This window comes from Periplaneta americana, chromosome 8 (assembly GCF_040183065.1).
Source record: "Periplaneta americana isolate PAMFEO1 chromosome 8, P.americana_PAMFEO1_priV1, whole genome shotgun sequence".
In the NCBI taxonomy this organism is placed as follows: Eukaryota; Metazoa; Arthropoda; class Insecta; order Blattodea; family Blattidae; genus Periplaneta; species Periplaneta americana.
This window is the reverse complement of record NC_091124.1, coordinates 111,925,468-111,944,194: the sequence shown is the minus strand read 5'-3', so window position 1 is coordinate 111,944,194 and position 18,727 is coordinate 111,925,468. Positions and strand designations below refer to the sequence as shown.

Below are 18,727 nucleotides of genomic sequence, written 5' to 3'. Positions count from 1 at the left end.
TCACACAGTGTATCCCTAATATAGATTGATGTCACTATGAATAAAATATTTTAATGTACATAATCTTTGATACCTATAATATTTCTGCAGCATTTTGCAGTACATCTATAGTCTAGTCACTCTTAGTTTGGATCCTAATGTAAACATTAACCATGTGCTGCAAGCATAGTTCCCTTTGATTAAAGGCCTTGTCCAACAAAAAGCAGTGATGCTGCACATTGGTCTTGCAATTGCACAGGTTATGAATGAGTTCAGATGGTGCAATACATGTCTCTTCAATTAAAATGGCTAATTGTGACATCAGACATCAATAATGTATTGTTATTGGTACGTAATAGTAAGCTTACTGTACTTACCTTCAGCTGCTATAATGGTTACAATACATTCAGATGTTTCTTTTATTGCTGTTTAGAATATTTCCCAATTTCTCTAAAATATGCTTTATTTCAACTTAGAGTAGACCTGTTTACAAAATTTACTCTGCAATTTACAAGCCATATGGTTAACGTTATGCAAATCTGGCTTTCAGGTAGTAGCTCCCTGTAAAGCAGGTTTGAATAATTTCAAGGAAAAAAAATGTTCCGAGGCCGGGTATCAATCCCGGGAGCCTTCGCTTAATGCACGAATGCAGTCCCAACTGAGCTACCCCAGGAACTATACACGACACTGTCATAATTTTTCACATATGGTTAACCTTTCAATAATATATTGTAATCTGAACTGCAGTACTTGACTTCTAGTTTAATTTTTAGATGCCAGACAGATGTTTTGCATTGTATTGTATTGTATTTATTAACATTCCATGGTATTCATACATTGCTTACAGCTAGAATCTGGAACAAGTCAAAAAACTTAATACTATTATAAAATCTTAATTTATAGTCACAGTCTAGATGAAATATATACAGACGAGATTTACAATATAGTGTACTAGTACAACACAAAGTTTTAGTATCAATTTCATGAAGTGTTATTGAATGTCATGAATTCACCTACAGAATAGAAGGCGTGAGAAATTAGGTACTTCTGTAATTAGGCCCTAAATTATTTTTATGTTTTGAGTTTAATTTTTTATATCGATAGGGAGGCTATTAAAAATTTTTACTGCCATATAACGCACTCCTTTCTGATAGCACGATAGACTTGCCGATGGAGTATGAAAGTCATTTTTTGACGTGTATTAATGCTTTGAACTGTTGAGTTAGTTACAAAGTTTTCACGATTACATACGAGGAAGATTATTAATGAAAAGATATACTGACAAGCCATGGACATTATTTGTAGTTTTTTTAAAATAGTTCTACACGATTCCCTAGATTTGGCACGTACTATTATTCTAATTACTCTCTTTTGTAATGGAAATATACTGTTGCTATCTGTGGAATTTCCCCAGAATATTATTCCAAAACTCATTACCAAGTGGAAGTATGCAAAATATATTGTTTTTAAGGTATTGATATTTACTATCAATTGCTTTGGGATGTAAAAAAAAATAGTTGCCATGCCGAGATACAGAGTCTGATACGTCCTACTTTATACATCTTGTATTGAAATGGTGGTCAATAGTCAATATAAAAAGACCAATGACAGGTATATTGAAAAACAACAATTTGTCCTTACTGTTTGAAAACACAACTAATGAGAAACTAGTATTTTCATAGCAGTTTCTTACTTGACTTCATAATTGGAATGAAATTAATGAAAGCCTTCCAATAAAAGAGATCTTAACAGAAGACACCTCCATTGCCTTGTACATTTATGTAATGGAAGATATTATGAATTATTCACTAAATGATATGAATGTGCAGTATGTAGGCTACTCACTAGCAAGTTTCAGACATATAATCTGGAATCACGTTTTGGCTGTTACAGCAATTGACATGGGGAAACTATGTGTTTTAGATAAATATTTGAGGCTGAATAAAAATTACGTGTAAGAAGTGCCTTAGGATTGCACTCAGCTACATATGGACGTATTAAAATTGCTCTGATGTTAGTGATGTTTTGAAGTACAAAGTAATAATTGCACTGAAGCAAATACTTATTGTATATTCACTCGTTTTTTAAATCAAGATTATACTGCATAATTACGTGGTTATATTTTATTCAAAATCGACAAGAAAGTAAACTGTCAGGATTGTGCAAATCTGGTGGTAAATAGCCTACTCTGGAATTACAATGTGAAGACGAAAAATATTTCCAACATATTTCGTGGTGGACCAACAGTTCCAACAGAATTGGTGGTACAAATAACAAAATGTGTGATTGGTATTATGCAACTTTTTTTTTCCCGAAAAGTTTGAGTGTTTGTTTTTATCCGTGTATGATAAATATAAATATATTGTGTTCACTAAGTGGGACAGGAGTATATTCTGGTATCATCATAAATCACATTGTTAAAGATATTTGTACGAGGCTTGCAGCATAAGTCATGGCAACTATTTTGTTTTTCAAAGTCAGTTGATATCACGAAATGTTATAGCATTCATAGTGTGTAGTCGAATTATTGTTGACAATGTAATGTATGGTTATCACATAAAGAACAATGTGAATTCAGTTAGTCCACTGCCATGTCATGTATCCATAGTACAAGTATGTGGCGCATCACTACGAGGTTGGCAGTGTGATATAATTATTGCACAGAGAGTGATGTTATACGGAATGCATATTGCAGTTCTGAATTGACCTCTGTGCAAATTGGATGTGACCTGACAGGTTTTTAGAGAGTATAAATGCTGTAATGCTATTCCATTTACCTTGTAAACAGGAGTAGCATGATGCTGTATCGTTTATGGATGTATGCTATTCCTACACTACCCTATCTTACCCTACTAGTACACATAGTGCCTTTCAAAGTAGCATATATGCCTATTACCCTGCACTTTCAAGCAGCATGATGCTGTGTCATTTATGAATGCTTGATCCCTACTCTACTAGTACACATACTCTGCCCTTTCATTTGCATATTTAAAAATTTCGAACCGTATCTGCATTCTCACAAAAAAAAATGGTTGCCATGACTTATGCACCAACCCTCTTTATTTGTAGTAGCAAAAATATCTACATTGTGAAAATGACAATAGAAGCTGTTCCACTGTAGTTGAAGCATGACCTAGTCATCTCGCGCAGGTTATGTGGGTGGCAGCACATGGAAATCTTAGGGAGTAGACGCATTTTCGTCCACAGCGCATCCATGGTCATGCTTCAACCACCGTGTAACGGTTTCTAGCAATTATTGCATCAAATATTATTCTGAATAATTACTCTAAGATACAGAATGATATGTTGAGTGAACATACAAAACGCAAATTGTTAATGTGTGTGTTTGTGTGCACGTGTGCGCCCCCTTCACTTACATGATTCGAGTTTTGCATATAGTGGACTGGCAGGACTGTGACTCATTTTCAAGTTGCACACCACTTCAGTAGCCCATGCTGTGCATGATGTGTATCTGTGTGAAGAGTTTTGTCGTATACCAAGGTGAGTATATATGTAACTTCGTGTAAGTGTAGTGTAGAGAATAGGTGAGGATGATGTTGAAGATGAGGAAGGGAAAGGGGAAACTTGGTCCCTGCACATAGCCTACTCCTTTCGATTAGCACCAAGAAGGCTGCCAGGCTTAAGATTTTACCCAGGCATATTGATGCACAATCTAGTGATTATGTACTTCGGTACATCATAGTAATAGTGATTAGAAGTTATGCACTACCATCTCTCCTAGTCTCGAGATAAAAATTTTACACGAAAATATCTGACCCCGCCAGGAATTGAACCTGGGCCAGCTACTCTGAAGGCAGACATGCTACCACAGAGCTAACTCGGTGGACGAAAATTGTTAACTTTGATGTAATTATTTTGTAAGCATTTTTATTTGCTGTGTTTTATTCTTCTTATTACTTTCCTGTTCGTCTAATTTACTACTAAAAGTTTTCATTTAGACTTCTTTTTAGAAATTCATAAATATACCCTACCTGGGCCTGCCTATTTTTATTAAAGGAGTTTACTTGTACAGTTTTTATGCATTTATCACAGAACTGTATTTTTCCCGGTAAAGAAGAAATTTATAAAATAAAATAATCTGAAAGTTCTAGCATGGTGGATGTATGGTACTGCCTGGCCGGACTGCAATGTGACGTTGCCAGTGCAGCTGGCTGTGGCCTTCTATTAAAGGAAGCTATGCTGCAAAACATTCTACTCACAGAGAAGTAGAATCACAATAATGTGTTAAACAATATACCATTCCTTATTTTTGATCTGATGTGTACAGGTCTGGTTTTTGACAGATGAATACAATTTATAGTTGTTTACATTGGGACCCATTCTAAGAGTGGAGTATAGCAACATATTTTTTTTTTTGTCTTCCACAGGCGCAAAATTTTCCGAACTTTTATATAGACACACGCAAATGTATGTTCCCACCTTGAAAATTAGTGAATTGATAAGAAATTTTCGGTGTTATAAAAACCTAAGTGCTAAATCATATATCTAATTACAGTGTTGTGCAGATGAAAAATGGGGAGATTGGAAACCTCACCTTGCGATGATTTTATCTAATCCATCACAGAAGCCGGATTTAGATCGTAAAACAGTAATCACACTTGGAGATACATTAGGTAAGTAGTTTGTGAATGTTTCAATAATTTGTATTATTATGTATTTTTTAATTCTGTATTACTCACAGATGATAAATTCGTTAATTTTTTTTATCTTTATACGAACTATGAAGAAAAAGTACTACAGAAATCGATTTCGAGATTTTTATAGAGGTAGATAAGCTTATATGTTAGGATTCCTGACACCTAAAGGCAGTTTTTATCATGCTGCTTGCTTACCTGTCATTCTGTCTGTAATGAGTTCTGCTAAACTATTAGTCGGATTTTGTTCATATTCATTATCTGTTTCTGAATTATTTATCCCGGAATGATGCACATTAAATATTTATCCAGGAATGATGCACATTAAATATCATAGTTTTTAGTAAAAATTATTGAAATAAAACCATTCAGTAAGTATCAATTATTATTAGTGCAAATCGACTTTCTTGGATTTTTCTTGTAGCATAAACTAACAAATAAAGTGGTCTAGTTCGTATTAAAGAAAAAGTAATTATCTAGGAGAAATTGTTATATACAAAAATACTTGTACTTTTCATTGCGATTTTAGTCTCAAGTTTTTACTTTCTCTTACCAGATAATTGTATAGGTTGTGGAGAATATTCATTTTCTTAAAGGAATGAGTCATTATTTGCAAACTTTTTTGTACTTAAGAGATTGCTTTTCGGTAGTTGTAAATCTCCCTTGTTATGCGGTGTAGAATTTCCATAGGAGAAAGGTTTAAATACTGTGACATTGTACCACTTTTAAATGTTAATTTTCGTGAATCTTTATAATCTCTTCCTGTCCTGTTGTAGTTTTGTAAGAACTGTTCTGTTCTTCACCCATCTCTTGATGGGACATCTCAGTGATCATCTCCCATTTGGTCGATAGTTCAGAATTATCCTATGGATTCTAGATTTGGACATTCTGTTCACATGTTGACATCAGTTATTTTGATATTGATAAATATAGTCGGCTGTAGGCATCATATGAAGCTTCTCTAAGTAATAATGGGCGAAGTTGTTCTTTTCCAAGAACAGTTTCTCAGTTCTGGTTCCAGAAAAATGCCATGTTCCAAACAGTTCCTAAATAAGTTTCAGTTTTTCTGTTGAACCTATGACAGCTCTAGTTACACTGTTCTCGTTGTCCTTTATGCCATAGGTACTTCGAACTTCGTTGAAACTTGGAATTACAACTTCGATATGGAGGGGAAAGCATAGAAATTTAAATCCTCACTGTGGCGCGAATTTTAATATACCTGTAAAGAATTGGAAGATTGCATATACACATTTTGGTCAGTAGGACAAGGGTTCCCAACTGGTGTGTCGCGCAGTCCCATGGAGTGTGTCGCGAAATTTTGGAACTGAGAAATAAATTTTATGCCATCGAATTTTTTTATTTACAACGAAGTCTTTGATATAGTACATTTTACTTTGAGACAAAAAAAACGTGAACACCTGCAACAATGCTCAGTTTAATTTTTCTGCCTGGCGATAGTTCCAATGAAAGTGAACACCAGCAACAATTGTTTATAATTCGTTTACTCTTCCCACTTAGTAAAAAACAAAGTTTAGAATCCTCAGAACATATTGGTCAGATTCATTATATACATGTGAGCGGGTGATAGTATTTTATCAAAAATGCTTTAGGAGTTTATCATGGAAATTTTTAATTCGAAAAGACAATCTGAATCAAGCTCTGAGTTAGATGACAGCAGTACTAATTCAAATAATGTGAGTGAAAATTCCCTTCAGGGTTCACAAAAACGTACTGTGTTTCGTAAATATTATAGTGATTAATACTTGCAATATGGTTTTACATGGCATGGAGATGAATATAAACGAAATCCCAAGTGTCTTATATGCGGAAATATTTTGTCGAATCAGTCAGTGGTGCTGAATAAGCTAAAAATGTATTTAGAAATGAAAATAATGAAATCTAAAAAAAAAAAAGAACAGACTGCTGCATTTTGAAGATGATTTACGTGTTGGCCTGTCAATTATAAGGTCACAATTAGAGTAACTCTGTGCAACTCACCAAACACAGGCTTCACATTAATTTAAATAGGTGAATTTTCGAAAACGATAATACCAAATCTTTTATCGGACATCCAGTATAAATAGTCTGGGATTTTTGACCCACAGGTATTGTACCTTAGTTTTTTTCTAATGCAACTCAAGTTGCTGCTTGTTTTCTTTTTAGAATTTTCGATTGTGTGTTAACATCGACCTTTCTACAACACTGGATGTCCGACACTGCATAAATTGTTAATCAGTGCTTTTTCTTCCGGTGGAGTGCGCTGGAATGGCTTAGACCTTGGAAGTCTTTGTTAAACAAAAAGGAGGTTAAAAACGACAAAATTCCTTTGCAGTGAACAAGTAATCATCTCCCCGTTCACTATAAAATATTCTACATAGAATTCCACCACCTCTTTCTCTAGAAGAAAGCACTGGTTGTTGTTGTTGTTGTTGTTATTAAAAACAAATAAGTGTGTCACAATATCGTGGGCATTCAGTAAAGTATGTCGCCAGTCAAAAAAGGTTGGGAACCACTGCAGTAGGGGTATGGATTGATATCTACCTTTCTTTGATAATGCATTTGTAAAGAATTACAATGGTTTCAAAATAATAACGTGGAAACTTATTCACAATTTCCACAGTAATTTTTAAAATACAGTTTTTATAGGCCTATATAGTACAGATCTTGTATTATATCTCTGCCTCTGTGCAATGTCATGTTTGCAGTAGGGGGAAGAGAGAGAAGTTCACAATGCTTTTTAATGCTCTGACGCCCACGATTAAGATAAGCCATTTGGAATTTACTAGTCACTCACTGACAGAGATAGATAAAAGAACTGTAATGAGAGTGTTTTCCTTCTACAAATTTTCACTTATGTGCATGATATAGTTTCAGAGAAAAATATGGTCTGTTTTTTTATACCGTTATTTTAAGCTGTACCTATTTCTTTAACTCCTACCACTCTTTATTATTTTACTCAATTACGAAGCATCTAGTGATTAATATTTCAACTGAAGCATAACTGAATGGCGAATTGGCGATTGTGAAATGAAGCAGGAATTGAATGAGAATGAAATTGATTAAATTATTAAATGTTCATTGCAATCTTCCAATTCTTTACTGGTATATTAAAATTCACGCCACAACGAGGATTTAAATTTCTATGCTTTTCCCTCCATATCAAAGTCGTAATTCCAAGTTTCAACGAAGTTCGTAGTATGGCATAAAGGACAACGAGAACAGTGTAACTGGAACTGTCATAGATTCAATGAAATGAATTCCAAATTGTTGTCTCAGAGCATGTATTGACTTGCGCAATGCAGTAGTACTGGCAACAACTTGACAAATGAGCAGCTTGTAATAGTGTTATTTCGGAACACTAGGTTTCGACCTGCTGTACATTTTGTAACAGTTCCGAGACTGGAACAGTTCCAAATTAACTATTTTGCTATTTTTTACCACCTCTGCCTCTAAGATGTCATTTCTTCGGTGGTCTCATTTAGTACAGCCTGCTGTTTGGTGCATAAACTCATCTCAGATGCTAAAATTCTAGTTTCGTCACTTTTTTTTTTTGTTTTGTAGAGTGCATGCTTTAGGTTCATAGCAGGAGACAGGTCTTGCTAATGTCTTGTGTAAATAGGTGTGAGTGTGTTTTTGGACCAAAGAAAGTTTCATGCCCATAACATATTATATTTTAAAATCTTGTCTGGAATATCTAATTGTCAAAAATTCTACTTGAAGTCAATATAATTAAATTGATTTAGTTATTCTAAAATTATGTTAACTATTCATAATTTTGCTTCCTTGCCACAGAAGGCTGTTATTTTTTTTTTAATTGGATATTTCCATGCAATGTTCTTATGTTACTAATTTAAAATTATGCCTATAAGGTTAAGGGTGTTCGAGAATAAGGTGATTAGGAAAATATTTTGAGTTTTACAAATGAATTGTTGTTTAGTATAAGATCAGTCATGAGAAAACTAAGCCAGGAGATAGTGGGGTAGGGTTGCCAGTTCCTTTCCCCCTCCATTGCATACATCGCTGACTAGTAACTTATCACATTAATCAAACTTCAGATGTACACAAATGATTGTTCTTCCTCTGATACATATCCTCAAGTGAGATATGCTGCCTGATATTATAAGTACATATCAGCCAGAACCTCAATCAGCGGTATACAAATTAAGTGAAATGTTGTGTCCATATGTTGTTACACCCGTTACAGCATTTTAAGGAAATATATTTATGTTAGCAATCAACTTCCTAAATTTATTTTCTTGTGATTGCAGCTTGAGACCTAGTCCATATTTTAACAACATTTTCTTCAGTGTTTAACTTCCATGGGAGTTGTAAATTTCATTTTTTTTTCTGTGCAAATGCTACGTCCATTACAATGGATTAACTCTGTGTAATATTTAAGAACAACTATCTATGCAAAAACAGTGTTAACTATCTAACACTCTTATTGTACCCAGCTCCTCAATTACGGTATCTATAGGTAAATTTAGCTTTATAGGCACTTGACTTGTAGGCCTGTATTTTATGATAGTTGCATATACGTCAGTGACGTATGCTGAACCTGGAGTATGGGTATTCTGTTAAAAATATATATTAGTCTATAGTTGCATGAGTTTAGTAGAAATTTCAAATTCATTAACTACTTGTGCTACGTGAGTAAATAAACCATCTGCTGTTCTATCAGCACCAACATTTACAAAGCCCAAGAATCTTTCATAGACAAAGCGGAGAACTGTAGATAGTTGAGATTTGTTCTCAATATCAGAAGTTTCATCAAGTATTACAAATGAAACTGAGTTAATTTCATTTTTTATTTCTTCTTTTTCTACATCTGTAATAGCTGTTATGGTATCATTTTGAATCAATGGAGAAGTTCCTGGAAACACTGCTGAAGAATTTAGATGGTTTTCTAAAAGTAAACCATATTTTTTAACACATTCAATAATTCTAAAACATTTTCTTTGTTCAAAGAACTATCTGATTCGTCATGTCTCCATAGAGGGAGCTCCTGGTTAGCTAGAACAGTGTTCTGCAACCAGTGTGCCTTCACAAGATGAAAAGTGTGACGCGAAAATTAATTGAAATTAAAATGGTGTGTTGACAAAACATGCCCAATCCTCGAGTGTGTTGTGTGTGGTGAAAATCTCAGTAATTCTATGGTTCTCAGTAAATTGAATAACATTTGGTAACAAAATATTCCTTTCTGTAAAACAAAGATATATATTATTATCGTCGGTGTTTGGTTTTATGATGACGATGTCGGTACAGGTTTCACAAAAAGTACATGAAGTATAAGGTAGCCGAACTTATTGTAAAGGCCAAAAAACACACATAATAGCTGAAACGTTGTTAATGCCTGAAACTGGGTCGTTTGAGATGTTCCCAACTATATAGCCCCTTGGTGACGGTAATAAAGTGTTGATTGACTTAATTAAAGAACATTTAGTAATCCTGCATCAGAAGTTGAAGAATTATTTCGGAGAGACTGTCCAAGATTTTGACTGGGTTCGTGATCCATTCATTGTGGATTGAAAACATCTTCCGAATAATATACTCATACAAGAGGAACTACCAGACTTAAAAGCAGACGGAATATTGAAATTAAAACTTCTCGAAGTGCCTTTGGAAACATTTTGGTTGTCAATAAGGAGTGAATACCCGGCTATCTCTGAGATGGCAGTTAATATGTTATTGCCATTTTCAACTACATACGTGTGTATGAACTGGGCTTCTGGATGTTAACTGAAAATTAAAACATCAAAGAGGGAGAGACTCATATCCATCGATGAAGAAATGAGGCTTGCACTGTTAACGATTCCACCACAGATCAGCCACCTCTGTGCAGCTAAGCAGGCCCAAGTATGACATTGAAGGTGTGAGTAAAGTTATTTACTTTAATATTAGTAATAAAAATGCGTATTTTCTACAGTGAATTAAAGTTAATAAATTGTTAATAAATGCAATAGTCGATTTCTGTTTTATAATAATAATAATAATAATTTATTTATTTATTTATTTATTTATTTTTATTTATTATTAATATTTGTGTGCTGAACAACAGCCAGAGGCCAATTATAGTTCAGCACAATACACAAACAGAAGATACAAAGGTGCAAAAACAAATAAATAATATCTTAAATAAACAAAAACATACATAAATAAAATAGATAACAAGAACAGTAAATACTAATAATCAAAACGAAACTATACCTTAAAAGGATCTAAATTGTGCCCATGCAAATTGGCATATTTTATGCATCTACAGACTGGAGAAAGTGATTTAGAATTTCTGTTATAAAAATTTTTTTGAAATCTTAAACCTTTTGTAGGAATACGAAGGCTGATGTTGTTTATGATAGACTCACAATCAATATCACCATTGATAACTTTGCAAAGAAATTGATAATCAAGATTTTGACGTCTAGAATAAAGGCTGCAACAGTTAAAATATTTACAGGTAATCTCATAGTTAAAGTCAGAGGAATTGGGTATAAATCGAAAAGCACATAAGGAAATAAATTTTCTTTGAATATTTTCCAATTTAACCGAATCTGTTGAAGTAATGGAATTCCAGGCTACAGATGCATATTCAAGTTTAGATCGAACCAAAGTAAAGTATAGAATTAATAGTGACTCTGGAGTAGAAAAAGAATAAGTTATAGACCTTATTAAACCAAGCATTCTTATTGAATGATTATAAATATATTGAACATGATCGTGAAAGTATAATTTAGAATCGAGTAGTACACCAAGATCTTTAATAGAATTTTTCCTAATAATACAGATGTTGTTAAGAGAATAGTTAAATTTTATGGAAGTAGTTTTTTGTGAGTACGAAATGACAAAAGTTTTTGTTTCATTAATTTTCATTCCATTATTGTCAGACCAAAGTTCAGTAGAGTTAATATCATTTTGAAGAGTTTGGTAATCGGCAGGACTATTTATTGAGCGAAAGATTTTGAGATCATCAGCAAATAACAGGTAGTTTGAACTTATTCTTTTACATATGTCATCTATAAATAATAAAAATAATAGAGGGCCCAATGTAGATCCTTGGGGAACTCTACATAAACAATTAAATGGGTCCGAGAGAGAATCACCTAGACGAACACAACATTGTCTATTAGTTAAATAGTTTTCAAACCAGCTCACATAGTTAGAAGAGAGACCAAAGTTTTCTAATTTATTTATCAAAATATTGTGAGGTACAACATCAAACGCTTTGCTAAAGTCGAGTAGATTGAGTCAATTTGACCTTGCGTTTCAACAACCGGCATAACAAGATTAAGGTAGGATACTAAGTTAGTAGTTGTTGATTTACCCTTAGTAAAACCATGTTGGGCTGAATTAATTTTATTCTTAACATAAAATGAAATATGTTTGTGGATTATTTTTTCAAAAATTTTTGAGAAATTGTTTAATATTGAAATAGGTCTATAATTGGAAACAACATTTTTGTTTACCATTCTTAAAGATAGGAATAATGGATGCTTCTTTCCAAAGCATAGGGTATGTACCAGTTAATAAACTTAAATTAAATATAAAAGTTAAAACAGGTATTAGAATATTAGAACATCCCTTAATAATAAAATTAGGAATGCCATCAGTGCCCTTGGATTTATTAGGTTTAAGCTTTTTTATGGCTAAAGAAACGTCTTCAACTGTAATTTTAGGTAAGGATAAGAAGTCAGTAGAATTATAATCCAACAAACAGAGATTAGAATGAGACTGTTTTTGAATCGATTTAAATTGAATAGCAAATGCATTAGCAATTTCTTTCTGATCAGTAATGTGAACCCCATTTATTAATAATTCGGTGGGATAATTATTGGATTTTCGAAAAGATTCTACATATTTCCAAAATTTCTTGGGTTCATTCTTCAAATTTTCATCAATGGATTGTAACCACTTAAATTTATCATATTTAACCATAGCTTTAACTTGTTTTCTGTAATTGGAAAAAATTTGATAATGATGATCAGTTTTGAATTTCTTAAAATTTCTATGTGCTTTGTTCTTTTTCTTAATAAGTATACGCAAGCTATTTGAAAACCATTTAGGATAGTGCGATTTTTTTACGAAGGTGACAGGAACAGCAAGAGATATAGCATTGTTCATAATTTGAGATAAAGAGTTAGTAGCAACGTTAACATCAGTAGCCTGATATATGGAATTCCAATCATGATTGTATAGAGTGGAATAGAGTTTCAAGTAATCACCTTGAGAATAATTAATGAAGGTACTAGATGGGCAGTGATCAGGTAGTGGCAAATAAACTGCAAGATTAATGGAGATAGATGGATGATAAAAGTCCTCCAAAACAAGAGAATGATTGGCTAGTTCTACTGTATAATAATAATAAATTTAATTACATTACGTAATTATTGTATATTAACAGAGTCACATCATATGTTTTTGAGGGAATTAATATTTTGATGTACCGTGTTGAGCCTAGGCCCATCTAGGGTGTGCCGTGAGTATAAAAAGGTTGCGGAACACTGAGCTAGAAGACAAATAGCGTCAATGATTCTTATTAATACAGCTCTATTTTTCTTTACCCCTTCGTTATATTTATTGGTATCAGTTCTTCGTTGATCATCAAGTTAAGTACACTTCACTTGAATAATTTCAAGGGAAAAATTGTTCCGGGGCTGGGTATCGATCTCGGGACTGTTCGCTTAGCGCACGAATGCTCTACCGACTGAGCTATCCCAGGAACCATACACGACACCATCACAATTCTTCCCTTTATATCCACACAACTCATCCCCATTTATGTTGTGTGGATATAAAGGGAAGAATTGTGACAGTGTCGTGTATGGTTGCTGGGGTAGCTCAGTCGGTAGAGAATTTGTGCGCTAAACAAAGGGTTCTGGGATCGATACCCAGTCCCAGAACAATTTTTCCCTTGAAATTATTCAAGCCTACTCACAGGAAGCTTCTACATGAAAGTCAAATTTGCATATCAATTCACTGTTTGCCGAAAAGTTTTGATTTCAGGAAACATTGTACGCGGGTTTGAGATTTTGAATGCTTTTGCTGTGCACTACACAAGTGATTTAAGTCAGCAAATCCATATATACTCCAAACCTCATTTTTGTTAGCAGACAATAAACATGGCCAGCAAAATAACCTGTTTGAAATTTCACAACCCACTAACCATTCTACTTTTTCATATTGTGAAATAGAAAAATGTCTAATGTATTGTCCGCTTTTTGTTTTATATTGTTGCACTAAATTCGAAAGTGGTGGGGAAGGTCTACTCTTATTTATTATATGTAATTATTTCTCTTCTAGTGGGCGAGAAGAGAATGATTTTTGCAAAAGATATTTTACAGTATACATTTCCAAGTGCTGTTATCGTTAAATAAGTAATTTAAATTGTTCACCTGCGCTGACACACAGCTATGAACCCTCATGAAACCTAAACACAGTAAATTCACTCACACAAGCAGTAAATACGCTACAATTGACAAGTTGAGCTCCCTGTATACAGGAACGACCTGCGAGCTTGAGAGAAGCGAGTATCCCCGCCACTCCACCGTGTGCGCACAGAGAATTATAGCAGTAACTTTCGACCGAGGATGTTCTTTTATACGGACTGGACAACCAGACCAGACCTCATTCCACTTCGTCAGGCAGAGCGTACGTTATAAAACGAAAGTCGTTCTGGGGATGGTGTGCACATTCAACCAGCTAGCATTTAAAATATTTAAATGGTAATAAATTAAAATTAGTCTTGAACTATATACGTCAACTTCCAATGAGATTACCTTCTTCTTCTTCTTCTTCTTCAGTCCCTTCTGCTGTTAAGCGTCGGGTTCGCCTCTCTCCGTCCATTTCATCCATTTTTCCCGGTCTCTACACATTCTCTTCATCTCTACCATTGTTTTTCCTTTCTGTTGGCCTATTCTTTCTATTGTATCCTCCCATTTAATCCTTGGTCTTCCTCTTCTCTTTCTTCCTTCCACTCTCATTTCCATCACCTGTTTAACCTTCCTTTCTTCTCCCATACGATATACATGCCCGAACCATTTCAATTGCCTTTCATTAATCACCTCTGTTAATGCTTTTCTCATTTTAACTTCTTCTCTTATTCTGTCATTCCTTATCCTATCTCTTCTGGTCTTTCCTACAGTTCTTCTAAGATATTTCATTTCCACTGCTGTTAATTTACTTCGATGTTTATCTAAGAGTGGTAAGCTTTCGGTACTATATTGTATTATAGGTTTAATTATTGAATTATATATCTGTATTTTAGGCTTAGTGGTTACCAATGAGATTACCACGTATGTAAATTGTGATAAATTAAAATTATTGTTGCATTATATAAAACAACTTAAAAAAAAAAAGAGATTACCGAATTTACCGGGTGTCCAGCGCACACCTTGAACACCCACAAAATACGCCTCTGATATACATATGTATTTTCGTTGAATGGAAGGAGGAAATTGGATATTCTTGTCTAACACCAGTGAAGATCTCTTTCCAGATTGGTAACTTATTATCAGTTTTAACGGAAATTAATGTTTCTTTGTATAAGCTGTAAATAATCATCATCATCATCATCATCATCATCATCATCATCATATTTCCAGTTACTTATGGGTCACCTTAGGACATAGCCTCCTCCACAAAGTCCTATCTTGCCATAATTCCTTGTCTTGGATTCTTCCCAGCTCTGACTCCTCTCTTTTAAGTCCATCTTCACTTGGTCCAGCCATTAGGCTCTAGGTTTTGCTAAGATTCTTGTGTCTTTCACTGTCATTTCCCATTACTCTTCCTTTTCAGATGTCCGAACCAATTTAACCTAATTTTCTCTATTGTTGTTGTTTAGTCAACTGTCCCAAAGCCACCTGCATAGCTCAGTCAGCTAAGGAGCTTGCCTGCCAATCCATAGTTGTGCGCTGACATAGGTTCGATACCTTCTTGGACTGATTGGATTTTTTTCAAGGTTTTCCCAACTGTAAGGCGAATGACAGGTAATCTATGGCGAATCCTAGTCTTCATCTCGCCAAATACCATCTCACTATCACCAATTCTGTCGATGGTAAAGAACCTAGTAGTTTATACAGTGTCGTTAAATAACCAAGTAAAAAAAGAAAAACTGTTCGAAGACATGAGGCAACTAAGCAAGGAGATAATGTGTTAGGGTGGCCAGTTCCTCTCTTCCCCCATTGTATATGTAACTGACTAGTAACATATTATACTAATCAGACTTCAGATGTACAGTATACAAACAATTGTTCTTCCTCTGACACATTATTATCAAGTGAGATGTAGGCCCTGCCTGATAATTAGGACCGGAAAAAATGTATTGGTTATTGGCTACTCGGCATTGTACATAGATCTCTGTGTTTATAAAATGCTTGTGTGCAAGCGCGATTAGTTACGGTAGCAGCTGCTTGTACAGTCTGCTCTGTATGAATAAACTCATAATAACATTTACATTTGGAAGATTACTTGTGTTCAAATTAATTAACTCAGAACAAAAATTAAATTTCTAGGAAAGTGTTAACTTAACATTTATGTACTTTGTTCACTTCAGCTAAGTGTGTTCTTAAGTTTGTAAAAGTAAAAGACCTTGTATTATCAGACAGACATGTCTTACACATAGAGAAAGTACTTTCCACATCTGCTGAAACGATAGGAGCATATCAGAAATAGTTAATATTCTAACAGTCAAAATTGACTATTAGGGCAACATTTATTTGTAAAAATATCTACCAATTTACTTACTGCATTAAACACAACATTTTTATCCAACATTGTTTGAAGTTTAGTCAGGACGAATAGAAGAAATAGTGTACGCACTCTGTGAGTTTACACGGATCCGCCGCAATGCGGTGCTCCTACCGCCATGAGCGTGACTCAGAAGGAGTTCACAGTACTTGTTATGCTGAATGTAGTCCTTTTAAAAGCGAATTTCTTCCATTTAACCCGGCTATTCATAACTTCAAAAATACCTTTACAGTCCCTTATTCGTAATTAATAGTCTTCTATTAGGTAATACTATTATGAACGTTCGTAACAGAAAATACAATGAGATCAGGGGCGGTTATTCAGGTGAAGTAGGTGAAGTGCCACTTCATCTATTTATATGTAAAACACAATTTTATCTCGTATTAATAATTAATTATAATTATTACCGGTACCGTATTTCTAAAGTAAAAAAAAAGTTCTCTTTTCTGTCTTTATGAACAGTGTTTAGTTGTACAAATAGTACCTGGAACCATCCGCTGAATAGAATAATGTTAACTGTTACGAGCGCCGAGCGGTGTCTATTGGAACTTACAATACTGTAGAGGTGAAATTATTTGGATTCCCATTCTCATACAGCACTTGGTTTCCATGGTAACGTGACGTCATTCACTAAAGAAAGATTGTATGAGTGAAGTGCGTTTCTGAGTCTTTCAGTTACAGAGAATAATTGTCAGACTTGTAGGTGGAGTAACCAGTTTGCAGATCTAATGGTACTAATAATAGAGAAGGGTTGAAGCTGGTCTCCAAGGCCAGGGGCTATTGTTTAAGGGCCGTGAAATTTTGCAGTATGTACTACCTGACTCGAGAATAGTATTCGCATTCCCTTTGTCCAAGCAACCAACTCTGCAGTGGTAAATTAGCTGGCTCTATGTTATTTTATCAGGAATACACCCCACATACATCGGCAAAGTTTAAAAGTTGTTTTCTGCAGCATGTATTATTTCTTCTCATGAGCTCCTCAGTTTTGATCCAGTTCTTGTATTTAACGCGCGTGTAAATGTACATCATGTAGTTTAATACTGTATATGTATATATTAACTTATTATTTAATGTATTTAGTGTATATTAGTGATAAGTGTATATAGTGTATTAATCCTACATCTAAGTGTATATTATACTAGTGGCTTGTGCAGCAAATGCTGCAAACTAAATTCATTAGAAGTTCAAATAAAAATTTTTCAGATTTATTTTCAGTGGAGAATAGGCCTACCAGTCATTTTAAAAGTTATTTGCTTCCATAATAATGAAACATACTCTCTCTGAATGGTTTTTTATGCCAAATACTTTTTCTTGAATCTATCCAACTTCACTTTTTGAGTTTAAAAGCGAAAACGCAACTAACAATGTCAGGACGATCAGTGTATTTTTCATGTGGGAGTAAGGCAGTAGTAGCTATTTCAGGTCATTGTGGATTGTAGGTAAGAGTCAAGAAAATGTCAGATTTGCCATGCTTTCGAACAATAGTCTTAGCATCTTGGCATAGCTGCTGCATGTTTCGTGAACTACCTTGAAATATAGGGGGTAGAATAATTTTATCCTGCTGAGAGATCTTGCTGAAATGATCGGGAGACTACAAAATCTTGCAGGCCTCTTATTTTATCAGTCAGTAATACCTTTTGATCTTTCCTTAGGAGCTGTAATCTTTGCACACTCTCCAGACAATACTGGAGAGAATCACGCATATAAATATCCACACCACACCGCCATTAGACATATGAAAAAGACCCACACCACTGGATTAATAACTATAAAAATATATCATTTTTAATAACAATAATTTTAACTTACATAAGTTTTGTACTTTTCAGTAAATTATAGAAATGAAGATCTAATTTAAGCTATTCTCTACGTCTACTTATTTAACCTCAAAAGTCCCCCCCCCCCCCCCCCGTTGTTGGTAACTCTATAGCATCTGTTAGATGCTTTATGGTTGTGCTAACAGATTAACAGATGGAGTTACTTGTCAACAATGTGATGCTGAAACGCGTGTTCAGGTTACTGCCCAGCGACAGTCCTGATGTTTTTTTTTTGTATTTGTGATGATTGGTTAATTAATATTAACCCGGCACACTCACAATCATACTAGACACCCAGGGAATTCCTCTTCTTCAAGAAAAATTCACCGAGAGCCGAGCCCGGGAATCGAACCCGGGACCTTCTGATCTGAAAGCCAGCATGCTGGCCAACAGACCACGGAGGCAGTCTCAAAAGGTTTGAGTTTCATATCCTCAATAGGCTATATCATTAATATGTATATTAGTGACTTGTTTTTAGTAAGTCTTAAAAGTTTTTAATAACCAATTATAGAGACGTTATAAAAATTACACAAATGA

General features: G+C 34.3%; 1 protein-coding gene across 7 annotated transcripts in view; it reads left to right on the top strand.

Annotated features, from left to right (window-relative positions):
• The window catches only part of LOC138704946 (protein transport protein Sec16A-like), a 572,743-nt gene that overhangs the window by 234,456 nt on the left and 319,560 nt on the right, over nucleotides 1–18,727 (top strand). For all 7 annotated transcript variants that reach the window (XR_011333490.1, XR_011333489.1, XM_069833405.1 and 4 more), the window contains one exon: nucleotides 4,496–4,613. Coding sequence is in view for 5 of the 7 variants with exons in the window: in XM_069833405.1 (XP_069689506.1) it covers nucleotides 4,496–4,613 (118 nt within the window). In the remaining 2 variants the exon portion in view is untranslated. The remainder of the gene's footprint in view (nucleotides 1–4,495; nucleotides 4,614–18,727) is intronic.